Source organism: Cheilinus undulatus, linkage group 6, assembly GCF_018320785.1.
Source record: "Cheilinus undulatus linkage group 6, ASM1832078v1, whole genome shotgun sequence".
In the NCBI taxonomy this organism is placed as follows: domain Eukaryota; kingdom Metazoa; phylum Chordata; class Actinopteri; order Labriformes; family Labridae; genus Cheilinus; species Cheilinus undulatus.
Genome location: NC_054870.1, coordinates 51,156,653 through 51,184,114, shown reverse-complemented (window position 1 = coordinate 51,184,114; position 27,462 = coordinate 51,156,653). Strand labels below are relative to the sequence as shown.

Genomic DNA, 27,462 nt, shown 5'->3' with positions numbered 1-27,462 from the left:
ATACATTTGGTCCGGTCTGTTTGGGTTTCACACTGTCATTATTGCAAACGGACTAACAGACTTTACAGGACGAACCTACGTGATATCATCATCAGCTACGTGGTTTGTGTGTCTCTGTAGTTTACACTGATTGGCCATTTGGCCGGCGGGCGTCTGATGTCAACACGTTAAATAACGCGAGTCTTGAATGTTGTAAATAAGGCTGGTCTGAGTTCGTCTTATGAGTTTTATCATTAGACGACAACTTTATCGTCGTCGACAGGAAGGGAGAAGAAATTTTGCGATCCTGCGAGTCTGGAGAGAAGGCATGTGTTGTAAAACTCTTGAAAGTCTTTATGAAATTTTCCGTGCTTGGACAATCTCCATTCAACATAATAACGGACACTTCTGCTCCTCGCGTAACGTAAAGCAGCTACCGTTAGCCCACCTTGTCCAGGCTGCTGGTAAATTTCGGTAGCGTGAGATTGTTGTGGGCTCTTCTGCGGCTCATTTTGTTTAGGTGATGGATTTACTTCGCCGGTAGTCATGTCGAAACTTTCTGTCATTGATATGAAGGTCCAAACCTTTCAAAATAATGCTTTCACACTGGGCATGAACCAGACCGTGGTTCCGTTTGGTCCGGACCGAGACCACCTCTTTCAGTCCGACCGAGGTCCGGCTGTTTGGTGTGGACCACGGTCCAGGGGAGGTTTCACACCTTTCATTTTGGTCCAGACCAAACAGAAAAGTCAGAAAGTCCGGATCAAACGTGGTAGGTGTGAAAGCCCCATAAGACAGGGTCGCCAGACGCCTTTAAAAATGAAGAATATTTCTCTAATTATTTCAGACACTATATTTTAGCCATTTTTATCAAAATAAATGCATCAAATGTGTTGAATGTGAAATAAGTCATTGGTTAGATTTAGTGATAAGTGTCAAACGATTATTGGGTTTTAATGTTGAAAGTATTTATTTGTGCCACTTTTAACCGCTTTTCCTGCCCAATTTGTAGACTATTATTTGACACTTTTTATTAATTTTGTGCAATTTGTGTCTATTTTTGCCTCTTTTTACCCACTTTTTCAAATTTACACAATTTTTCCGTATTTTAACCTCTTTCCATCACTTTTAACACCAACTTTTGTCATTTTTAACAGATTTTTGCCACTTTAAACCAATTTCTGCCACTTCTTAATCCCATTTCTCCACCTTTCCTGCCAGTTTGTTCCACTTTTAACCCATTCTGCCACTTTTTAGCCCATTTCACCAAAATTTTTGCCCATTTTTTCCACTTTTAAACCATTTTTGTCACTTTTAAACCAAGTCTTGCAAATGTCTGCCTTTTCTGCCTCTGTTGACCCATTATTGTCCCATTTAAACCCTTCCCACCACTTTATGCCCATTTCAACTACATTTCACTATTTTTTATGGCGATTTTAAACCAATTTCTCTCTTTTTAATCCCATTTCACCACCTTTTCCATCAATTTCTACCACTTTTGTGCTAATATTGCCACTGTTAACTCTTTTACCATATCGTCTGCCCATTGTGGATCTTTTGCCGCTTTTAAACCATTCCTCCTAAAAACTCATTACACCACTATTTCTGCCATTTCAACCTTTTTTGCCATTTTAACCCATTTTTGCTATTTTTAACCAATTTAAGTTCTCTTTTTATGAAAAGGAGTTTACATTTTTAAGATGGCTGTACACTATGGCATACATGAATAAAGAAAAAACACTTAAATCTTTGGTCAGAGTGGTTATTATTCAGGGGAAAAAAGATTAAACATGATTTTCACATCTTATCCCAATTTGGCCACTATTATTTGCCACTTTTCATCTATTCTGGCCTCTTTTTACTCATTTTTCCACTTAACACCAATTTTGCCATATTCAAACCTGTTTCCATCACTTTTTACTACCAGCCTTTGTAATTTCTAACATTTTTTGCCACTTTAAACCAATTTCTGCCCTTTTTAATCCCTTTTCACCCTCTTTCCCTGCCTGTGGGTTCCACTTTAAGTGCATTCTGCCACTTTTTATTGCATTTCAACAAATTTTCTGCCAATTTCTTCCACTTTCAAGCCCTTTTTGTCACTTTAAAACCATTTGCAACACTTTTTCTGTCTATTTTTGCCACTTCTTAACAAATTCTTGCCAATACCTGCCTATTTTTACCTCTGTTGACCCATTATTGCCACTATTTGCCCCTTTTCATGACTTTTTACGCCCATTTCAACCACATTTCACTATTTTTGCACATTTTTGCCAGTTTAACCCACTTCTGCTCGGTTCTACCTTTTTCCTGCTTCAGTTAACCCAGTTTTTTTTGCCAGTTTGAACCAATTTCTCCCATTTTTTAATCCCATTTCATCCATCTTTTCCTTCCATTTCTTATTGGTGAAGTAGTGTAACATTATTTTCCCTAAAGTGAATATGTAGAGTCTGCATGCTTGGGGATTTTTGGGCCTGAGAGGGTTAAATAAACGGACCATATTGCCATAATGGATTGTTATATCAGGGCTCCACAGTGATGGCTTTCTGATCTGAGGGTAGATCAGGTCAGAGTTCAGGGTTAGACTCTGAGTTTGTTAAACCTGGGCCCCTGGTATCATGACATCCTCAGGTTGAAGTTCACCCCCGTCCTCTCATCACTGTTTGGGCTTTAAGCTCCGCATGTTTCATGTTTTACTTTCAGAGGTCTGAGGAGGAAATCTGACCAGCTATCAGGACTCAGATCTGCAGTCTGACTATGGAATCAGTGTGTTGTGTAGAAGTTGTGTAGATGGAGTGTAAGTTGAGAATGTTTGTTGTGTGTCTTTCTTTGAAGCTGCAGCATCTGCTGCCTCCGATCTCTCTGCTCTTACAAACAGGGTTTTCCTGTCAGATCAGATCAATCACTGCTGCAGAGATTTTTTTTCATTGCCTGAAAAGCAGAAGATAAAAACAGAGCTGAACACGCACATCATGAAATACCTCACTGCTGGAGAACGATCAGCTGTTTTAAAGCTCCTGTGGGCTGTGCTGAGTTTGGCCCCCTGTGGACGAAGCACTACGATTTTACGTCTTTGCTGATCCTGAACATGTGCAGATGTGTATGTATATATGAGGCAGAGGCTGCTATGGGCAAAAAGGTCATTTCTAAAAGAAATATTTTAGTAAAAAATCCAGAATAATCAGAAAATATTGAGTTAAGATTATAGAGTCTTTATTGTTGCAAAACTTTAGAGTGCATGTAAATATTTAGAGAGTATGACCCACTGAATTAGGGCTCAGGTTTTTCATTAGAATGCTTCAGACTGGGACTCTCGATTCTGCTGGTTTGTCAAACTTACTCTCTGATTTTTCTCTGTGGTGTACCAAACTTTCTCAGAGCTCTAGACGTATTTCTGCTCTTGGATTTTTTTGATGAACCAACCAATAGGCGTTCAGAGCGCCGATAAAGTTTCGTACGCCACCGAGAAAAATTTGTCAGTTCCATAAACCAGGGGTTGTCAACCTTTTCAGCCCACGACCCCCAAAGTAAAAATAAAGGTGTCAGAGACCGGGGACCCCCAACTGTACCTGAAGGTGGTTGAACACAATCATGCACGTTCAAGAACAGTCATGTGGAACAAGGTCGCTCATTATCGGGAGGAAATGGGAGAGCTTTCTGGTGCCCAGTCAAACAGGGGGCCAGCAAAATCATGGTCCATAGTAAAGTTCAACTGTGGTATTTTATATTTAACCTCAATAATAACCACTCACTAATCAAAGAAACAATTTTAATCCATTTGTGTAGTAAGTAGCCCTCTTAAAAATGTAAACCCTTTTGTTAAAAACAGAATTAAATTATGTTAAAAATAAAAAAATGGGTTAACAATGGCAAAAAATGGTGGGAAAGGTGGTGAAATTAGATTTTAAAAATAGCAGAAATGGGTTAGAAATGACAAAAATTAGATAAAAGTTGCAAAAACAGGTATATTAAGTGGTAAAAAGGGGATTCAAAAGTGGCTGAAATGGCAGAAATTTGGTGAAATGGGATGCAAATTGATATAAACTGGCAAAATGGGCACACTAAATTGTGAATTAAGTCTTAAAAAGTGGTACTAGAGGTTAATAGATGCAATAATGTGTCAACAGTTGGGGTGTAATGGTACAGAAAAATTTCGGTTCGGTACGTACCTCGGTTTTGAAGTCACGGTTCGGTACGTTTTCGGTACGGTGATTGAAGTGGATAAATACAATTTAATTTAAACTTTTAAATTAAATTGTATTAAAATAAATAGGCTGAATAAATAACATTTAAATTATAAATAATGCTGCGACCTCCCTCCAAAAGTTCTTCAATGATTAAAAATATTAATAAACACATTTTTGAATAACTAGGTTATTTTTATTGATATGTTGACCTATTTATACCCATATTTTAAACACTAAAATTTCCCAACTAACTTGAACGCATCATCACGCAACTGCAAGTTAGCTTGTTAACTATGCTAATTAGCGTCTTTTTTGCTGATTTTTACACAGACTTCAGCACTGGACTACTTTTTTAACCAGTGAGACCTACTACAAAGTTTGGAAGAACTTTTCACAGCCCATCTTGGAGGGTAAAGAGGTTAAAGCCATGTGAAATATGAGGATAACTTTATCCATGACACAGCGGCAGAGTCCCTCTCTCACTCCTCTGAGGCTGATAGTTGAAGGTGAAGTTATGATTGACAGAGCCAGAGCACCAGTCCTATTTTTTTAATACTCACTCAGACGTATGTGTCGTATAACTACGCGCACCAAACCGTGACCGCGCGGGACGAATACAAATACCGTTACACCCCACGTCAACAGAGCCAACAATAGGCAGAGATCTGAAAGATTCAGAAAAAAGGCAGAAAAAAGGGTTTAAACTGATTAAAATGGGTTTTAAGTGTCAAAAATGTGTTAAAGTTGGCAAAATTGGTGGGAAAAAGTGATTAAAATCGGTTAAAATTTGGCAAAATTGGTTTAAAGTTTGCAACAGTGTAATTCAAAAATGTTTTTTTTAAGGCATCTGGAGACCCCTTCTCAGTGTCTTGCGACCCCCAGTGGGGTCCCGACCCCCAGGGAACCCCTGCCATAACCAAGCAGAATCAACATAAATGAGAGGGGAATGGTTTGAAGACAAGAGCGGGAAATTTTAACTAAAGATCTGAGAGCAAGCAGACATTTAGAGCACAAAGAAAATCTAAGAATAAGGAGGAGTTTGGAGCACAAAGACAGGTTTTAATCAAAGAGAAAAATCTGAGCCCTAAATCAACAAGTTATGATCTCTAAAAGTATCAGAATTTTGCAACAATAATGACTCCAAATAAACCCCACTAATAATAAACATACTTTAAATAACATGACCAGACTTATTAATGAAGAGCATTTAACTCAGTAAGTAATGGTGTTTAATAATCGTGATCTCGTTAACCACCAGATTGTGATTGTGATTTTCTTCCTGAGGGAGCAGCTCTACCCCCTGGTGTCTGTTGTTTGTCTGAAGAGGAAACCATAATTAATACTCCCTGAACCAGATTAACTCATACGGAAACTCCTTCACATGTTGGAAGATAAATACGGAGGAACAGAAGATTAAATCACTCCTGAAACTCAGAGACACGCCGCTCCTCTCTCCTTCTTCACGGCGTCGTTGTGCGACCGAGGAAGCGCCATCTTCATGTTTCTCATGGCTGTATATGTCCGAGAAAGAGCCAGTACTCCACATGTTAGCTTTAATGACGGCGGGGGCTGGAGGTCACCTTTCTGTCTGCACACGCTCATTCCCGACCTCCGCCCGGCGTCAACGTCTACATCCTCAGGCTGACGGAAACAACACCATGACTATATTTCAGAAACACGCGGGCCAAATGATCCACATGTAAACGGAGCGGGAGGGGAGCGGCCTTTTGTTTCCGTCACCGTGTTTATGTGTGTGTGGCAGCACGGCGAAGGTGGCATGTTCCATTACCTGGCTGTGATTTAGCTCCGTCCCAGGTAATAGACCGCCCCGCTGAGGTCAGCACAGGGCCAGAGAGAGAGAGAGGAAGTCTGAGGGTCTCCATAGAGTTAAAATATGGAATTCATGTGGGAAGAGCATGGAAACAGATTATTTAGATGTTAAAGTTGATATTCTATTTGGACAGAAGTATTTGACTGCCTCATGATTCTACCACCCGAACTGTCATGACAGTGGATTTAGATACATGTAGTTTAATATGGAGTTGGCCCCCTTTTGCAGCTATAACAGCCTCCGCTCTCTTAGAAAGCTTTCCATAAGATTTTGGAGTGTTTCTCGATAGGGTTGAGGTCAGGGTTCTGTAAGGACCAGTCTAGTTCTTCCTCACTGAACTCATCAAACCTTTATAGTCCTTCTTTGTGCACTGAGGCACAGTCATGTTGGAGTAGAAAAGGGTCTTCCATGAACTGTTGCCACACAGTTAGAGGTATAGCTTTGGTTTCAATGGGTTTCTATGGCCGAGCAATGGCATGTATCATCAAGTCTAATGTCAAGCATCAGGTGGATTTGTGTAAAGCACACCGACGCTGGACTGTGGAGTAACCAATCAGTCCGATCCATCAGTCCATCTCTGTGTCGATGCAGTCCATCCTCAATGCTGGTGTGGTCAATGTTCCTGTTGGTGCGGTCCATCTCTGTGTTGATATGGTCCATCTCCTTGTTGGTATGGTCCGTGTTTCTGTTGGTGTGGTTTGTCTCTGTGTTGGTTCAGTCCATCTCCTTGTTGGCCCCTCTCCGTCTTTGTGTGCTTTCCTTCTGACAGAACGACTCGGCCGTCACTCCAGCAGCCTCAGCAGCTCACAGCCACCTGTCCGCTCCGATCAGCCCCCGGCGATGCTCTGTCCGGCCTCAGAAGGCAGGACGGAGCGTGACGGCGGGATGACAAAAAGAGAGAGCGTTGAAGAACAGAGAGAGGGTGACGGCATGGAGAAGAAGAGAGGGAAAGAAAGAGATGTTCGTGTGCGATGGCAGGATGAACGGAGCTGCGTGTGAATGTGCAGTGACAGCTTGGCTTCCTACTGTCCAATAACGTCGCTCGGCGTCCCCCTGTTCTCTCTCTGTGATTGGTTAGTCACAGCCCTGTCACTCAGCGTTTCCATCACGTCAACATTAAGAAGACGATCCTGGATGTCCACTCATGAGCCCCGTCCTCTTCTGGATCTCTGAGAGTATGTGGGACCGAAATATGAGTCAGATCCAGGAGACGGCCTTAGAAATAATCCACGGACAAATTACCTGATGAGTCACATGGTCAAAAGATAGGCGCTCGCTTCCTGAAGTTTGTGCATATTTACTGAGACCAGATTTATCCTTTAAACCTAGAGATGTTCAGTGATGACTCCAGAGTCAGTAAAGCCTTCATCAAAGTCTAAAACAAAGGCTCAGGAGTGGAGCTGACCATGCATTAATCAGATATTGTTTTTATTGATGTATTTATATGCAGCCTCAACTACATTAACAAATACTCTTCTGCAAACCTGCATTAATTTGCACCTTTGCTATCAGAACACAAAGAGTTTGGTTTGCACCAGTCCAAGAACTTTATATGGAGTCATTATTGTTGCAACACTTGTTTTAATCTTCTAATATCTTGTCTCATTGATTTTAGGCTCAGATTTATCTTCAAACTTTTCATTTAAACCTGCCTTTGTGCTGCAAACTGCCTCCTTGTTCTCCTCTCATTCAGGTCGATTCTCCTTGTTTGTCAAACTGACTCTCTGATTTTTCCCTGTGGCGTACGAAACTTTCTCTGAGCTCTAAACATATTACTGTATTTAGATTTTTTATGAACCAACCAATAGGAAACAGGTAGAGGATTGACCAATCACGTTAGCTCTTTCTGCTGTTGCTGAGCAGAGAAAATCATCAGTTCTTTACAGATGGTATCACACACCAGCAGATAACTCCAGATGAGGGTCAAGTAGTGATTTGTTCATAGAGGCCATGTTTACAGCTGTTTATGGTTATGCCAAGTGTTCAAATAGTGGAAATAAAAACATTCCTACTTTTTCAACTACTTTTGTGTCTGGATGAGCGGGGTCACCAACACTCCTGGTCTGTTTCCAGAAAGCAGTCTGGTTTGGTTCAGTCCAGTTCTGTTATGGTTTAGCTCTTAAACTCTGATCTTACCCGTGCTCCCCCAGCTGATGTCGGTTCTGTCTCTCTAATTGTGATGGGAAATCCATCTCTTTTTAGAGATCTAGCTCTTTTAGCTCAGTTGGTTGTTTGGCTCTGAAACGGCTCTTTATTTGGTACCAGTGTGGCTTTTTTTAATGTGCATTAAATATCGACAAAGGATGGAGGGAAGGAAACTGGCAGTCAAACAGGAGCTAGCTACAGTGACTCACAATAAAGAGCCAATTAGTAGAAAAGGCTCGTTCATGAAAGGCTCATCATTACTTGGTCGTATACTCCAGACTAGGGCTGAATGATTTGTGAAAATAATCTAAGTGCAATTTTGTCCTGACATATTGCAACTGCGATTTAACCCTTTAAGCGCCAAAGTCGCAAAATTGCGACAAGCAAGATTACTGAATTAAACAGGCTCTAACTGCAAATATGGGCCCTAATATTGTCACCACTTTACACCAGGAGATGGTGGACACGAGTAACTTCAATCCCAGAAGCATTTTGGGGGGGGGGGGGGGGGTTCTATTGAAAGCTTTGGAGAGAGCGAGGGTTTGAAGACGCACGCCCGGTCGAGAAGACAAGGAAGTGGTAGAAGAGGTTGTAGTTGGAGTGTAAAAGAGAGAAAGAGAGCGAACTGTAGCAAGAATACTCACAATGCTGGGAGGAATAGGGGAATATTCACCCCTGTGACGATGACGTTCAGTCATCCAGTGAGACCGAGTCTACCGGTGCTTCGGAGCCACAGTGACTCTCTGTACGCCATAGGAGTCCACAAGCAGCACATACCGAAGCCAATGCTTTTCCTCATCGGGGCTGGGGTGGGAGTAATCGGCGAATGCCGATGAGGGGACGTGTTGGGGGTTTCAGGGGTGGTCAATAAAGATAAACGTTTATGGCAGTAATCTTGGAATTAGAGTGTAAACTGATGGGGATCTCTCTGTGATCTTCCCGAGACGAGATTTCGATGGACCAGACTGATGAGGTCATCACAATAGGATCTCCTGACTGGTTCATCCGTGCTGCTGGCAAAGTGGAACAGACCGCCCCCACAAGATGAACAGAGATGAATAAATACACTACTAAATGCGGCGAGGGATAAGTCCACCATTATGAAAGCCATTTAGTAACACAGTAATTAAACACCAAACAGATACGTCCTGCTCTGTCCTTTGTTGCTGCTGGTTTTCTTCCCCCTCTCTCTCCAAACTATCAGGGTCAGACTCGGGGTCTAACACGTACAGACATATATCAACATTCGCATAGCAACATAGCCACATTGGAGGGGGCGGGCACAAAACATTGAGTCCTGCCGCTGGTCAGCCTCCGGAAAATCGGCCAATCAGAGGAAAGCAAGTCAGTGGGGGGGCAGCAGTGAAAACAAAGCACGGGGGTATCAGAGAGATGGTGTAACGCCTTGAAAAAAAGGCATAATGCCCCACTTTAAAGAGGCTCAACTGTCCTCTTAGCCCAGTACTAGACTCCTCCAGACTCTGGTCCCACTTCATCTGGATAGACAGTACTAGGAGGACTGAGTATTAGTGATACTGATCAGCTTCTCTCCAGGTAAATCAGTTAAACTGTGGTAAAAATCACTGATAAGCAAAATGTAGAGATCATACTCTAGTATGTAGAAATGTTCTGATGATTGCAGCGTTCAGATCTATTTAGAGCTTTAAATTCTAACTTTCCTGTTTACATTCATTCTTAAGGGCTGACCCCCACTTCCTGACCCCCAACAGACATTCAGAAGGGCGTCTTCCAGGATGAACTCCTCTGAAGGCATTCATCCGACTGACTTGAAAACTGGTCGTCTGCTAGAAGAGACCTTTGTGAATCAAATTTATTCAACTTGTGTATGAAACTCAAAGTGTGTGGCTCCGACAGATCATGAAATTTGGCTAACCATGCTGATAGCCACATTAGCATTGTTAGCTGTGTTTATGAGTTGTGGCGGGCTGACTGATGTGAGGATGGCGTTTGTGAAGGCTCTCTTTGTCAGATGGTTGAAACATGAGTGGCATCACACTGACTCATCAGCTGATTGTGTGACTTCAGCTCACCGCTCCTCGTCTACAGGCGATTCATCAAATATTCATTCAGATCTCAAAGATCAGGATTCTCTCCACCTGTGTGGACCAAGAACTGTCTTTTTCTCCTCTTTACTCCCCTGTCGTTTCCCTGGTATTCGATCGGGAGATGCACGTTAATCCGGTCGACCATAAACCTCAGTGATCTATAACTCAGAACATGGCTGCAGAGATTGTGTTGGTGACAGCGGGTGTCGGCCTGAATGAACGAGCTCTGTGCCGCTGTCAGCCTCGTAATAAACCCGGTTTGGCCGGTGGACGTGTCCTCTCTCAGCCTCCAGCCCCTCTCACCTCTGTCCTACACGGGCCGGTCCCATCGATCCAGCAGGGATTGATGTCCTCCACGGGGCTGATTTAGAGCTCACAGGGGCCCACAGCGGCCCCCTCGCTCTCCTAAAAGACGGAGCTGAGTAAAACATGCGGCTGCTGTAAGTCCTGCTATTTTCCTCCTCTCCTCTCTCAGCCTCTTGGTCGCTGTCAGGCGGCGTGTTTTATGCAGTGAGCGTTTCCAGAAGCTCACGCTTCGTCTTGATGTGAAAGTGCTGCTCTAACTGTGGAGAACTCTGATGAATGAGAGGACAAATCCAATTTTACCTGCATTTTCCTTTTCCCATTCTGCTTTACCTCCTCTCCTCAGATGATGGTGAATAATTCTGCATCACTTCAGAGCATTAACATCTCTATTACACCATCATGGATGATGGTAGACAAACCAGCACACTGCAGCAACCCACCTGATTTCAGAACTCTTGCACAAAGTTACATGAGGGGGCTTTATTTTTGAAAACTGTTGCATTTTTTTACAAGAATCATCACTGATGAATCTGCAAAATATCAAGACTTTATGAGCATGCCCAGAAGAGTCCAATAAAATACAGAAAAAGATTAGAACTGAAATGTGGTCAAAGTTTTTGTACAATACAGACGCTATAGAGGAGTTTGAAGATTTTGGGGGTTTGAGGATATGATTGAATTAGCTAAAATTCACAGACCAGTTTGACTTGGTCAGTAAAGCAGACGTCCATGTAAAGAGGCTAGAGTCCTTGTTCCTCTGGTCCCTGGATCCAGTCCAGATCCTGGACCTGTTTGGTGAATGTCTTCCCTGATTTCATCCATCCTTCTATGTGTTTCCTTTTTTTTCAGCTGCTTTAGCAGATAAAGGAAAATGGACAGAAATCACAATCACTTAGCCTGACACGCCAGATGGATGTGTTTCACACACCCTAACCTTCGATATACACCGTTTCGGAAAAGGCAGGGGATTTGAAAAAAACACTCGGAGTGTGATTGGATGAATGTTCTGCCTGTCACAGCTTTACAGGCCAATCAGAGCAACAAAACACGTGACGTAGCCGCTACCGAGGAGTAAACTCCATAGAGAACTGCATAACACAAACCATGGTGACTGTAGACATGTTAGTACTCGACTTTTATCGTTTTTGGAAAGAAAATAACTCACTGCTATTCTTTGTTCTTCTTTTAATGAAGAAATGTCGTCAAGTCCTGATAAAACTGGCGCTTTAGCAACATACCGCTGATCTCTTCCGCCATAATTGCACCGGCCTCTTGTTGCTCGCTTACGTGACAACTCTGTCGTGCCAAAAGTACTGCCCCTTGACGCTGATTGGTCCTGTCACTTTCTAACCGGGCCCAAATGGTTCAGACGGGAGCTTTACAAGATGGATTCGCCAGTGAGAAACACGGAAACGGGCAAATCCATCTGCTTTGCAAGGTTTAAGAGTCACTCTAATGACTAAACAGTCACAGAGTTACAGAAAGTAGAACTTTGAGTTAACAAACACCTCAGCATGTACTGTCACCTACTGCTTTCTCAAACACAATTAAAAAAGCTCACTGTGGTAGAAGCAGAGGTGTCAAGTAACGAAGTACAAATACTTCGTTACCTTACTTAAGTAGAAATTTTGGGTATCTGTACTTTACTGGAGTAATTAATTTTCAGCCGACTTTTTACTTCTACTCCTTACATTTTAAAAATAGCCCCGTTACTCCTATTTTATTTCATCTTGTTTTCATTCTGGTTTGTCATCATTAAAAAAATGCACAAAAAAAAACCCAAAAAGCCTATCCAAATTGTTGCAATTACAAAAGTTTTTGGTATGCACGTTTATTTCCTTTATGTGCATTGGAACAACTCAAAAAAATCAGAGGAAAAAAGACAAAATTGACATAATAAATAGACATAATAAATAATAAATAGATTGACATAATGAAAGAACACAGTACCTACAGTCAAACATAGTGGAGGTTCAAGGATGTTTTGGGGTTGTTTTGCTGCCTCTGGCACTGGGTCCCTTGACTGTGTGCAAGGAATCATGAAATCTGGAGACTATCAAAACATTTTGGGCTGCAATGTAGGGCCTAGTCAGAAAGCTGGGTCTGTGTCAGAGGTCATGGGTGTTCCAGCAGGAAAATGACCCCAAACATACCTCAAAAAGCACCAAGAAATGGTTGGAGACAAAGCTGGAGAGTTCTGAAGTGGCCAGCAATGAGTCTGGATCTACATCCCATTGAACACCTATGAAGAGATCTTAAAACTGCTGTTGCAGGAAGCACCCTTCAAATCTGAGAGACCTGGAGCAGTTTGCAAAAGAAGAGTGGTCCAAAATTCCAGTTGAGAGGAGTAAGACGCTTGTTGATGGTTATAGGAAGTGATTGGTTTCAGTTATTTTTGTCCAAGGGTGTGCAACCAAATATTAAGTTGAGGGTGCCAACAATTTTGTCTGGCCCATTGTTTGAGTTTTGTGTAAAATTATGTAAATGTTGTATTTTTTCTTTGGATTTTTTGTGTTGTTCCAATGAACATAAAGGAAATAAACACATGCATACCAAAATCATTTATAATTGCAACAATTTCTGGGAGAAATGGTGTAATTTCTGGAAAAAATCCAGGGGTGCCAATACTTTCATCCATGACTGTATACTTCTACCTCACCTTGTTTTTATATTTGCCCTAGAAATAATACCTATAAGAGCTTGTACATAATAAATAGGGTTTTTTTTTTTTTTTTAGTGTTATAATATTTTGTATATATGCTGAATTCCTGTACATTGAGAGTAAAGCTCACCAGGGTCAGATTCCTTATTTCATAAACGCACTTGGCCAATAACGCTGATACTGAGCCTTTTAAATACACCAGAAGGGACTGGTGGATGACTGTGTCCCTGTTTGGAAATCTACACTTCAACATGTCCGATTTTAACTCAGTCACTGTTTCACAAATGAACCAGTCTGGCCAGCAGCAGTGGTGTCAGTCTCTGGTTGTGTATTTGTTGTGTAGTGGTTGTGTATTTGTTGTGTATTTGTTGCGTTTCTGATGCTGACAGTCGTCCAAACACAATCAGAGTGTTTTCTTTCCTCCATCTTGTTTTTATGGCTGCTGTCTAATTGAGCTCCCTGAGGTGAAGACGTTACCGCGGCTGTGCGTGGCTGCATTCATCCTCTAGGGAATAAACTATCTGCATGCCCCCTCTATTAAACCATTAAAGATGGCCTCTAACACAGACAGAGCTCTCTGTATGGTAATAAAGGTCCGAGCTCTGCGTTTGTAGCCTCAGCGTTATTATCATTCAGGTAGAAGTGTTTCCTTTATCACGCCGTTTATCCCCCAGGAGAACTTAAAGAAACACGCACGCTCTGCAGAGGTTCATTTGGTGTGAGCGTGCTCAGTGGAGGTCTCTGAAGACAAACACTTAAACCCTTTAAGACATCACAGATGACATTTCATTTATTTTTTGTTTATGAAGATGAAGTGAAGCTGTTTTACTCTGACTGAAGGAGTTTATCAGAGCTGTCCTCACAGATGTCCTTTAAACTTTGTTAGTTAAAGCCAACAGTACAGAGATCAACGGTGTTGCTCCAGAGTTAAAACCCCGTTCATTCTTTCATTAGGAGCCATATTGTTAGAAATGTCCAAGTCAGCCTCGTCTACAGGAGCATATACCATCAGTTAGTGTGAAACACCGGCACATGCTCCTGTAGAAGATAAACGTGTGCAAGATGTCAACCTCTCAGCCAAAATACTACAGTACCCACAATCCTAGAGTGTCATAGCCATGTCTCTGATTGGTCAGGCCTCAGATTGGGTAACCACACCTGTAAACTAAGACTGTTGAGTCCAACAAACCCTCCCACTTAGCCCTGCCAATACATTTGGGTGTCCTGGTGTCCTGGTTCCTGTTGTATGTAGGGGTAGGCTGAAGGTCTGGACTACATGGACCCCAAACAGAGATTTTCAGAGAAACACGACAAAGTGAGGGTTATGGGGTATCTCCAAGAATGCTGTGGGAATCATCTGCAAGATATTAGAATCACATGAAATGACATTAAAATTTAGGATCAAAAAACTAATTTTAATATTAAATAAAGAGATTTCCTGTATTTTAAAACAGCAATACAAGCTTTTGTTTCTTTAAACTCTCCCATGATGCCATTTTTGCCAAGTCTCTTTTTTAACTGTCATCATGAACTCTGACCTAAACTGAGTCAGTGAGGCCTGCAGGTCTTTAGATGTTGTTCTGGGTTTTTCTGGGACCTCCTGGATGAGTCGTCCATGCGCTCTTGGAGTCATTTTGGTAGACCGGCCACTCATGGGAAGGTTCACCACTGTTTTCCCCATTTGTGGACAATGGCTCTAAGCGTTGTTGGAGTTCCAAACAAATGGGAAGGCTCACCACTGTTGATTATACTAACAGTCTTTTCCTTGTGTTGACTGTCCTTTGTTGGCAATTTTTGGAAAAGTGGGCGTAACTGGTGATGAGCGAGGGAACACTCCTCGCCAGTTCCGCCCACTTTTGTAAAAATTGCCAACTACAGCCTACTTTTTGGCTAAAATTGAGAGAAAAATGACCAACCATCCCCTGCTTCACCAAAATTCCATCCTCTACCTTTGAAGATGATGATGCAAGCTTTCAAAACATTCCATCCTTGCCTTTCAAAATGATGTCATCAAAGTTTATAAAATTCTATCCTTACCTCTAACGATGGTGTCACCAAATCTTGGAAACATTCCATGTTTGCCTCTGAAGATGATGTCATCAAAGCTTATGCAACATTCCACCCATACATTTGAGGATCTTTAGATGTTGTTCTGGGTTCTTCTGGGACCTCCTGGATGAGTCGTCCATGCGCTCTTGGAGTCAGTTTGGTAGACCGGCCACTCCTGGGAAGGTTCACCACTGTTCACAGTTTTCCCCATTTGTGGATAATGGCTCTCAGCATGGTTTGCTGGAGTTCCAAAACCTTAGAAATGGCAATTTGTTTAATAAATGAAGATTTTTTGTAAAGGTCCATGGGGACGTTCACCACTAACCCTTCATGTAAGAAGAACCGGCGCATCTCGCCATATAACAGGAAGTTAGATCTAAGTGGGTGTTGTTGGTCTGAGCCCAGGTGTGTGGTCTCATGGTCTCTGGTGTTGTTGTTTGGAGGATTATAATATTAAAAACCATCTTAAACTGTCCTCATGTCTGTTCTCTCCCACGGTTTTTAAAATCTTGAAGATTTAAAAATCTTCTGATGTGCCGCCAGCCTTAACGAGACGTTTACTCATGTTCCTCTTGTTCTCTTTATCTCATCCCTGTGTGTGTAGGTCTAGGGTGTATTTTAGTGTGTATTCAGTGTGTATTTTAGTGTGTATTTAGTGAGTATTTTAGTGTGTGTTTAGTGTGTATTCAGTGTGTATTTTAGTGTGTATTTAGTGAGTATTTTAGTGTGTGTTTAGTGTGTATTCAGTGTGTATTTTAGTGTGTGTCCCTGGTTGCGGCATCAATAACGGTGATGGGAGCAGAGCTGGAGACAAATAGAGCCTGCAGTCTGGCTTTAAGTGACTCCTGTGTTTCTACAGAGAGAGAGAGAGAGAGTCCTTGGGTTTGTGTATTAATCCAACAGATTTATGACTAAATCTGTCACGGCTGAGAGGAGAACACCCTCCGCTCTCTTTAGCCATCGGTGAGAGAAATACACACCAAACACATCCACAGTAACACTTCCTAAAAGTACAAACACATTTAGGATGTATGAACAGGTTTCTAGTGAACACGGTTTAAACATGTAGAAACACGAAGACAAACACTAAAACCCCACACTCTCAGCGGCTGTGTTGTTGACAGCAGAATAATGAACGTCTCCTGAAGGCCGTTGGCGTAAACGTGGAGATCTCAGAGGATCAGAGACGCCGTTTCTTTGTTTGCTGGTCTTTTGTTCTAATGAGTCGATGCGGCCTCGTATACGTGGATCATATATGTGTGAGTGAGGGGGCCTTAAATAGAAACCACAGGCTTTAGTTCGTGTGATTCTTAAACATCAAACAGGAGGAGAAAATCATCACTGTGTGTTTAACCACGCAGATGTTTAGGTTTCTCTTTATCGCTCTAAAGGTGAATAAAATCATCTAAAATAGTCCAGCTGTGCTTTCTAACCTGAATGATGTGGAGATGACATTTTCATTGAGTCTAACTTTTTAAACATGGATGAATAAATGCAGATAAAAATATAAATTATCAAGTACTCTAGTCCAACCTTTGAAAATGTAGATTTTTGGGACCAAAACAAAAAAAGAAAACCATCTTTAATGTAAAAGTGAAAAAGACTCGTATAAAGTAATGTCAATTAAATAAAAGTCTGCTGCATTCCTGCTACCCTCTACCTTAAGCCTTCCAGGGCCGGCTGCTGAGAAGCATCCCCACAGCATGATGCTGGCACCACCGTGCTCCACAGCGGGGATGGTGTGTTTGTGGTGATGTCAGTGTTTGGCATCTTGTCTGAAGGTCAAAAAGCTCCATTCTGGTCCGTAGCTTTCTTCCTCTTGACCATGGAGTCTCCCACAGTCCTTCTGGTGAACTCTAGTCCACATTGAATCTGAGTTTTCTTCAACAGTGTCTTTCTCTTTGCCACTCTCCCATAAAGCTCTGACTGGTGAAGAACCCGGCCAACAGTTGTTGTCTGCAGAGTCTCTCCATCTCAGCTGCTGAAGCTTGGACCTCCTTCAGAGTAGTCAGAGGTGTCTTGGTGGCCTCTCTCACTAGTCTCCTTCTTGCACGCTCACTCAGTTTGTGAGGACGGTCTGATCTAGGCAGATTTACACATGTGACATATTCCTTCGTTTCTTCATGATGGATTTGACTGAACTCTGGGGGATGCTCAGAGCCTTGGGAATGCTTTTGTCTTATACTTCTCAGTAACCTTTATTCTGAGCTGCTTGGAGTGTCCTTATGTGGTCATGGTGTGGGCTCCTTTTTCATTAATTCCTGCATCGGTGCAGTGTGGTGTGGAGGCGACCAGCCTGTGGCACTGCAGAGGTGTTAAAGTACAGCCCCACTGATGCATCATGTTCCACCCTCCTTTATAGCTTACCTGTCTTTTTGACTTTGTAAAATTGATTCATGGAAATAAAACACTGGTTTACCATCTAGATCAGATTGCCAATGGGACGTGTTCATGGGGGCCGTACCGTTACAACATCCAGGTTGATCTACAACAGTGGTTCTCAACACGGGGGCCGGGACCCCCATGGGGGTCGCGAGACACTTAGGAGTCACCAGATGCCTTCGAAAAATGAAGAAAATTTTTTCAGTGATTTTTCCCACCCAAGCTATTTGCTGCTTTTAATAAATACCTGTACTATTTGGGCCCGTGTTTGCCTTTTTTTTTTTACCCACTTTACATCAATTTTGCCAGATTCTAACCAATTTTCAACTCCTTTTTCCCCCATTTCTTGCCAATTTTAACACATTTTTGCCACTTTAAACCCATTTTTGTCAACTTTAAACCCTTTCTATCACTTTTTTCTGCCAATTTTGCCACTTCTAATCCAAGTCTTTTCCCACTTTCAAATCTCATTTCCCCACAGTTCCTACACATTTTTGCCACTTTCAACCTATTTCTGCCACTTTTTAATTCTTTTTTGCCACTTCTTGTACAAATTTTGTCACTTAAACAATTTTTTTTTGCAATTTTTTGCTTATTTTTTGCCAGCACCTTTTTTTTTCTTTTTTTTTTTACTTTTTTGAATTCTGTTTTTAAGAAGATGGATCAACATTTGTAAGATGGCTATATACAGTGCTTACCAAATTTATTAGACCACCACCCAAAGTAAGGTTTATGCCACAGCTGCCCTAAATTAACAGCATTGGTAATTACCAAAATCATTTTTGATGTTTCTGCAATGGTTAATACACCAATATGTACAAGCTCTTTAACCCAGGTGATATTTTTAATGCTAAAATAGAATTATTATTGTTATCCATGAATTTTCAAATTTACTGATTTACACAAAAAATGAAAAAATAGTAAAGCACATTAATATTTCTTGATTAAAATGTCAAATTATAGTTATTTACTGTCATTCCTGAACAGAGGAATGAGTTTTAGTGCTTGAATGTTATGCTTGATTCATTTCTGACTTTTCAGAGAAGCCCAGTGAGCCGGCTCAAATTTGGGTGAATTCAGTTTGAAATTCCTCATTCCTGTTCAAAATGGTAAAACATGTAGAGCTGACTGAAAATGAAAGAGTCCGCATTAAAGCACTTCATGATGCTGGATGGTCTCTGAGACAGATATGACAGGTGGTCTAATACATTTGTTAAGAACTGTATACTATGGCACAAATGACATAAAAATACGGGCGGCCTTGTCTGCTCATGACTATTCTTGATTGTGCACGGTTGTGTTCAGCCACCTTCAGGTACTGTCGGGGTCCCAAGTCTCTGGCACCTTTATTTTGGGGGGTCGTGGGCTTAAAAGGTTGAGAATCCCTGCTCTAAAAGCAGTCTGTATGGTCGTGTCTGCTGTCGTGGTCGGCGTGCACGCTTGTTTCTGAACGAACACTGAGGATGAAGAGAGGGAGAGGAGGGAGTCCTTCATCACCGCTGTCAGAGCTGTGAGGGTGTTAATGTGCTCTGTATCATTCAGAACAGTAATACTGGCATCACTTCCTCCTAAATAGCATCATTCATCAGAGAAAGGACCGGTGTCAGACTGTTTCTGATAACTAGAACCTCTCCATAGACGCCGTGGTTCATTATACACAGATACACAACTACAGAGACACTGTGACCCTCAGCATTTGTCCTCATCAGTTAAAACCTGAGCCACTCTCTCAGGACTCATTTACACCAGCAGGTCTGGACTGCACTCTGTTATATCATCTACAAGTCCAATTCCAAAAAAGTTGGGACGCTGTGTAAAATCCTTTTATCCTTTATCCCACTTTGTCCCTTTTCAAATTTTTTGCCACTTTTTGCCCAATTATGATGCCTTTAGCCGTTAAATAACACTTATTTCTATTTTTTTGCCACTTTTATCCCGTTTTTGCCCTTTTTCACAATTTTTTGCCCATTTAAGCATCCTTTTACCATTAAATACCACTTGTTTCCTATTTTCTTGCCCAATTTTGCCACTCTTGACTGCTTTTTTCCCATGTTAGTCACTTTCACTCGTTTTTTTGCCACATTTTTGACACTTTTGGAGCACTTTTTTTTGCCATCTGTAGCTCATTTTTTCACTTCTTTCTTCTACTCTCTGAACCTTTCACTTTTTCTCCCTATTTTTCACCCATTTTTGCTGCTTTATGACCATTTTAACCACCTTTAACTTCATTTTATTGCTACTTTATGCCGTTGTAGCCACTTTTCACCCATTTAAACTACTTTTTGCCATGAAACACCCTTTTTTGTCTTGTTTGTAGCCACTTTTATTCCATTTTTGCCCCTTTTTGCCCATTTAAGCTACTTTTGCCATTAAATACCACTTGTTTCCTATTTTCTTGCCCAATTTTGCCACTCTTGACTGCTTTTTGCCCATTTTAGTCACTTTTACTCTTTTTTTTTTTTTTGTAAATTTTTGTAAATAAAAACAGAATTCATTGATTGTCGAATCTCATAAACCCATATTTTCTCTTTAGCTGGATCTCCTTTTCTGATGCTCCAACTGTTTTCTATCGGTGAAAGGTCTGGACTGTGGGCAGACCAGTTCAGGACCCGGACTCTTCTCCCGTGAAGCCAGGCTGTTGTGATGGTTGTGGTGTGTCTCGCTGAGATAGTCAAGGCCTTCCCTGACAGACGTTGTCTGGATGGGAGCATATGTGTCTCTAAAACCTCTCTCTACGTTAGAGCTGCCCTCACCATAGGCACTAATGCAACCCCATACCATCAGAGATGCAGGCTTTAGACCCGAGCCAGGAGAGCAAGCTGGATGCTCCCTCTCCTCTTTTGTCCACAGGACACGCCGTCTGTGGTTTCCTCTGACCACAGAACAGTTTTCCACGTCTCCTCAGTCCATGTTAAATGAGCTTTGGTCCAGAGAAGATGCCGATGTTTCTGGGTCCTGGTCACATATGGCTTCTTCTCTCCATGATCCAGCTTTAACTGTCATTTGTGTTTTGGAAAGGTAAAGTCTGCAGACATTACTCAGACACTGGTGGTCACCCCATGCTACCCAGAGGACCAATCACAGGGCTGGAGCTCTGTCTGTTTGGAGTTAAATGTAGAGGAGGTGCATGTTGACTACATGTGTAGATTTGCAGCAGAAACATAAAGCAGCTTTAATTCCTAATGAGGAGGTTTTAGTGATCTCTCTACTCTGAGTTAATCTTCCATCAGAGCTGTTCTCTCCCTCTCTCTCTGTCTCAGATGATTTGTTATCACTCATTTGTTATCGTCACTTCGCTGTGTGTCTCTCCTGGTGGAGCAGAAGATTCTTCAACAGTCGAGAGGAGGGAGCAGAAGGAAAAAAATCTGTTATTATTGATGACTGTGAGCTAAAACGCTTAATTTGCACCGTCTTCAACCAAATTATAACTCATATTGAAAGCAGCTGAATTTGCATAAATCTCATTAGACGCAATGAGAGGGGTTCATAAATCGTTATATTAATTAGTCATTTCTGCCAGCCTTTCATACAAAATGGGCCGTATTAATAAAAGCAGGGCGTGTGAGAGTGTGCAGCTAATTGGTCGTAGTGTTGAGAGTTTGGTTTTCACTCTGACTGAGCTGATTTCACCTTTATCGTCTGACCCAAACATGAGTAAATGTTTATGGAACGTGTGTGATTTATGTTATTACTCTCCCGTCGCTGCACTCTGATTTCACACGTTTGTTTCTGTTTGGGGTGAAAGTTGAAGTTGCAGAAAATCCCAGCATGCTGTGCGTGTCTTCAGCATCGTTAACACCTCTGTAAAAACAGTCACTGTAAATGAAGAGCAATTAGCAGCAGAGTAGGACAGAGTTTTCTTTGTTTGTTCTTTTTTCACACATGATGACACATAACAGATTTAACAGTTTAGTTTTATAGCAGCGATAGTCAACGTGTGGCTCTGGAGCTGCATGTGGTTATTTTTGGCTCTTTTATGTCTTAATTATAAATATTATTCCCCAGAAAACTTAAAAAAAGGGAAACTTTTTTGCCATTTTTCACATTTTTGGCCAATTTTCACCTTTTTAAGATACCTTCTGCCATTAATTACCCCCTTTTTCCCTAGTTTTTGGCCATTTTGAAACTTCTTCTTGCTACTTTTATCCCATTTTTGCCCTTTTCCCCCATTTTTTGCCACTTTTCGCCCAGTTACCTTTTGACATTAATTACCCCTTGTTTCCTTTTTTAGCCTATTTTTGCTACTTCTTTTTGCCATGTTAATCCTGTTTTTGCCCTTTTTCACCATTTTTGCCCAGATAAGCTATCTTTTGTCATTAAATGCCACATGTTGTCTTTTTTTAGCCCATTTTTGCCACTTTAATCCTGCTTTTGCCCTTTTTCACCCCTTTTTTTTTTACCAATTTCAGTTACCTTTTGCCATTTCTTTTTGCCACTTGTTTTTCTTTTTTTTTTTTTTACCCATTTTTGCCACTCTTCACTGCTTTTTGCCATTTTAGTCACTTTTCACTCATTTTTTTTGCCACTTTTGGACCGTTTTTTTGGCACCTGTTACTCTTTTTTTTTCGTCACTTCTACTTTCTGATCCTTTTTTCACTTTTTCTCTCCATTTTTGCCCCTTTTCCCTCATTTTTTTGCCTTTTTACACCCAGTTAGCTACCTTTTGCCATTAAATACTCCTTGTTTCCTTTTTAAGCCCCTTTTGCCATTTCTTTTTTGCCACTTCAATCCTGTTTTCACCCTTTTTCACCATTTTTTTGCCCAGTTAAGCTACCTTTTGCCATTAAATACCACTTGTTTCCTCTTTTTTTGCTTATTTTTTCTACTCTTGACTGCTTTTTGCCCATTTTAGTCACTTTTCAATCCTTTTTTTTTTTTTTTTTTTGCCACTTTTGGACCATTTTTGGCACCTGTATCTCATTTTTTTTGTTACTTCTCACTTCTACTTTTTGATCCTTTTTCCGCTTTTCTCTCCATTTTTGCTGCTTTTTGACATTTTAGCCACCTTTAACTTATTTTCATCGCTACTTTAAGCAGTTTTTGCCACTTTTCACCACTTAGGTTGCGGCTCCTGCAAAGCTATTTTTTCAATAATATGGCTCTTTGGTTGAGCAGGGTTGAGTAACACTGTCTTAATGAGATGACTAACAGAGCTCACTAACAGATTCACTGACCAAAGACGAGAGTCTACGCTCCTCGCCAGGTCCACCCATTTTACAAAAGTTGCCAAATATGGCCGACTATTTGGCAAAAACAGAAGGACACATCCCCAGCTTCAGGCAGATTTTTATTCAGCACCACGGACAGAGCCAAACTTTGTCAATACTGTCTGAACAGTGTCAGACTTTTGCAGGAACATTTTCGTCTGTCTGGGTTTATCTGTGATTTTAGTGACAATGAAGGTTTTTGAATACTTCCGTTTATATCTACAGGATGTACTTCTGAGTCTGCATATATCTAAGGGAGATTTATTTGTTAGTTTCTGTGAAGAGACAGAGAACATAACAGACAATCAGAGCCTCAGTATTGTGTTTGTCTGATAGTACAGTCTGCTCTTCAGCTCTGTACAAAACAGATCTACAGTGCCCTGAAAAAGTGTGTGTGCCCCCTTTCTGATTCCTGATTTTTTTTTTTTTTTTTTTTTTTTAATATTTATCACACTTAAATGTTTCGGCGCATCAAACCAATTTTAATATCTCACAAGCAAATACAAAATGTAGTTTCTAAATCCAAACTTATCTGGCCCTGTGTGAGAAAGTAATCACCCCCTGAACCTAATAACTGTTGTTCCACCCTTGGCAGCAATAACTGAAATCAAGCGTTTGTGGAGGAATTTTGACCCACTCTTCTTCTGTTTTTTTGTAACTCAGTTATATTGGGGGGTTTTCCAGCATGAACTGCCCGTATAATGTCACACCACAGCATCTCAGTTAGATTTAAGTCCGGACTTTGATTAGACCACTGCAAAACCTTTTTTTTTTTTTTTTTTTTTTTGAGCCATTCAGAGGTGGACTTGCTGGTGTGTTTTGGGTCATTGTCCTGCTGTATAATCCAAGAGCACTTGAGCTTGAGGTCATGACCTGATGGCCGGACGTTGGCCTTCAGGATTTTCTGGTAGACAGCAGAATTCATGGTTCCATCAATCACAGCAAGTGGTCCAGGTCCTGAAGCAGCAAAGCATCCCCAGACCATCACACTGCCACCACCATGTTTGACTGTTGGCATGATGTTCTTTTTATCAAATGCTGTTATTTTTACTCCACAACGTTTAACTTTTGTCTCGTCAGTCCACAGAATATTTCTCCAAAAGTCTTGGGGATCATCAGGATGTTTTTTAGCAAATGTGAGACGAGCCTTTGTGTTCTTTTTTGTCAGCAGTGGTTTTGGCCTTGGAACTCTCCCATGATGCCATTTTTACCCAGTGTCTTTCTTATGGTTCAGTCATGAACTCTGACCTTAACTGAGGCCAGTGAGGCCTCTGAACCAATCACCTTCTAAACCAATTATTACCACTTTCCACCTATTATTGCCTCATTTGACCCATTATTGCCTCTATTAACCACTTTTTACCGCTTTTTACAATTTTAACCACATTTCACTTTTTGTTACTACCATTTCTCCCAGTTTAACCCATTTCTGTCCCTTTCTGCCTCAGTTAACCCATTTTACCCAATTTTAATTATGTTTTTTCAGAAGAAGGATTTACATTTCTAAGAGAGCTGTTTACTTTGGCAAAAAGAATACAAAAGAAACAGTTTATTTGATAGGACTGGTTATTATTCAGGTTAAATATAAAACATGGATATCACAGCTTAACTTTAGAATGAACTACAGCAAAACTGCAATTTCAGCTGAAATTGCGTGGGGATGCTGAGATCTGAATTGTGGAAGAACTGCTGCAAATAGCCAAAAGCACAAAAATAGCTGAAAATAACATAAAATTAGCATAAAAATAGCATTAAATAGCGTAAAATGGCATAAAGTAGCTGAAAATGTCATTCAATAGCTCAAAAAAAGGATAAAAATAGCTGAAAGTAGCATTAAAAAAAGCTTAAAATAGCCTAAAAATAGCTGAAAAATAGCTTAAAATAGCTTACTTTGGCCTAAAAGTAGCTGAAAAACGCATTAAATGGCAGAAAAGGCATAACAATAGCCAAAAATAGCTATATTTTAAAAATTATAAGAGCTATAAATGAAAAAAGTCATAGCAGTGGCATGATAAAGAAACTGATATTTTTAAAGTTTAAACGGTGTTGATACGACAAAGTATGAAGGAGGAGATAGCCGGCGTGAGATAAGAATGATAAACAAAATGGCCCATGAAAATATCAATAGTGTGGATGCTCAGCATCCCCTCTAAATATGAATTTGAAGACCTTCATAGGCCCCCAGTTTGGCTGGGCCCCAGAAAGCTCTCCCATTTATCCCCCAGCTTTTTCTGTGTTCAACCACCTTCAGGTACTTTGGCCACTGGCACCTTTATTTAGGGGCTGAAAAGGTTGATAACCACTGTTGTAGAGTATGTTCAGGACTGTGTCTCTGATGTTTTCCTTTAAATAATCAAGCAAAAGGTCACATGACCAATGAATCCCACCTAATTCTTGTCCTAAACGCTGACTTTCTGCCCGGTGTGTCCCTCAGGTTCCTCGGTGGCCCAGCTGAAGGCGACAGACCCCGAGGGCGAGCCGCTGATGTACGGCGTCTCCGGAGAGGAAGCCATGAGGTATTTCTCTGTGAACAAAGACACAGGCGTGGTGTGGCTCCGACAGCAGCTCGACAGGGAGGTACGACACAAAAACACAGACACGCTCCCTAAAAAACCCACACTAAACATGAGAGAAGACAATTTTAAAAATGGTGGTAAATGATGAAAGATGAAAGAGAAATGAAGGAAATATTACAGGACTCAAATATGAGAAATAAAGAGTTAGGGCTGCAGAGTGGCCTCTCTTTGTTTTTACTCTCCTCCTGATGGACGTGTAGAAACGTATTAGACAAAATAGAAAAGCATTCTGATGTTTGACACGGCCGTGTTGAGCCAGTGTATGAGCTGGAGATGAAAACAGACTAGAGACCATGTAGACTGACTCTGGACGGGTCATCAGAGGTAAAACAGATGATAAAGGAGATTTTTGTGTCTTTACCTCATGGAGATTTCTCTGATATTTAAGTAGAGATGCTGCAACTGAGATAATTAGGTCAGAAATCATTATTTAGAATTATTTAGCTGCTGATAAATGCTTTTTATGATGTTTTTTGGTCTGAGACTCCCACTATGCCAACATTCTCTCTCATATTTGACCAGGAAAACAGTCACAGACTCCACAACAATATATAATTTTTACTGATAATTTTCTTTTCTTGGATTGTTGTGTGCTTTTTCTATCTTGAAATCACTGTGAACTATGTTAACTGTGCTCTCTTTATCACTGTGGCGTACGAAACTTTCTCTGAGCTCTCGGTGTTTTTGCTCTTGCATTTTTGATGAACCAGCCAATAGGAAACAGGAAGAGGATGGACCAATCACATTAGCTCTGCCCGCTGTTGCTGTGCTGTTCTCCAGGAGACTTAGCTTTGATCTCACTAAGACAGTCCAACATTCTGTCACACACACACATACTTTAAAAGTCTTCAGAGCTGAAAATCATCATCAAACTTCTACAGTAATAATTAAAAATCTGTAAAAGATGCCAAAACAGTGAATCCAGCTCAAAAACTATGTTTTTGATAGATTTATAATACTATTTCATTTTAACAACCAAAGTTTGATGATAAATTTTAGACTTTTATGATGTAAATATTCACCGAAATGCAGGATATTTCCTGGAGGACCCCCGGACCCTCCTTTCCTCATATATTTACCTCCGCCAAGGAGGTTATGTGATCGGGTGGGTTTGTTGGTTTGTTAGATGTTAGCAACATAACTCAAAAAGTCATGGACGGATTTTGATGAAATTTTCAGGAAATATCAGAAATGGCATAAGGAAGAACTGATTAGATTTTGGGACTGATCCGGATCACCGTCTTGATCCAGGAATTTTTTAAAGGATTATGTACTATTGGGAGATAGTGCTAATGGCGGAGGTCTGTGCTGTTACCACTTTACACCAGGAGATGGCGGACATGAGTAACTTCAATCCCAGCAGCATTTTTGGGTGTGCTTCTACTCAATGTTTTTAGAGTTTATAGAGTTTGAAAGACACACGCCCAGTCGAGGAGACAAGTCGGAGCATAACAGAGGGAAAGACAGCAAATTGTAGCAAGAATACTGACAATGCTGGGAGGAATAGAGGAATATTCACCCTCTGCCATGACTTCCAGTTGTACGGTGAGACCATGGGTGCTTCCTCCATGACAGTCCACACGTAGCAAAGCCAATGCGAATGCCGTGGTGGGGGGCACATGGGGACAGATTGTAACATTTTTCAAACCTGAGAGGATCGTATTTCTCCTGAGTGGGCGTGGCTTCAGCTCATTTAACAGACACGCCCTCACCATCCTGGAGCAGATTTTACTGCCTCATTTTTCATGATTTTGAAGATCAATTTCATAAACTTAAAGATGTTTATTTGACGGATATTTTATTTTAGGGGTTCATAACACAGCGACCTGTCATAGAACAAACCTAAATGCAGATTCATTTTCACTTTACAGGGTCTTTAAGTAAATCTTGTTCTGGTGTGAAACACTAGTCAGAGTCTTTAAATCTCATGGTTACCAGGCTGCCTTCTTAAAAATGTGACCAGCCCACTTTGAATTTGGCAGCTCTCCCTGGCTAATGTGTTTTTCTCCTTTTTAAAAATTTAAATCAGCTCAGCACATCTGATGAAAATATGATTAATCAGGTTACAGTTTATT

General features: G+C 41.0%; 1 protein-coding gene across 1 annotated transcript in view; it reads left to right on the top strand.

Annotated features, from left to right (window-relative positions):
* cdh23 (cadherin-related 23) overlaps positions 1-27,462 on the top strand; it is a 311,828-nt gene that overhangs the window by 41,548 nt on the left and 242,818 nt on the right. Inside the window, exon 3 of the mRNA XM_041789179.1 lies at positions 25,246-25,388. Within this exon, the coding sequence (XP_041645113.1) occupies positions 25,246-25,388 (143 nt within the window). The remainder of the gene's footprint in view (positions 1-25,245; positions 25,389-27,462) is intronic.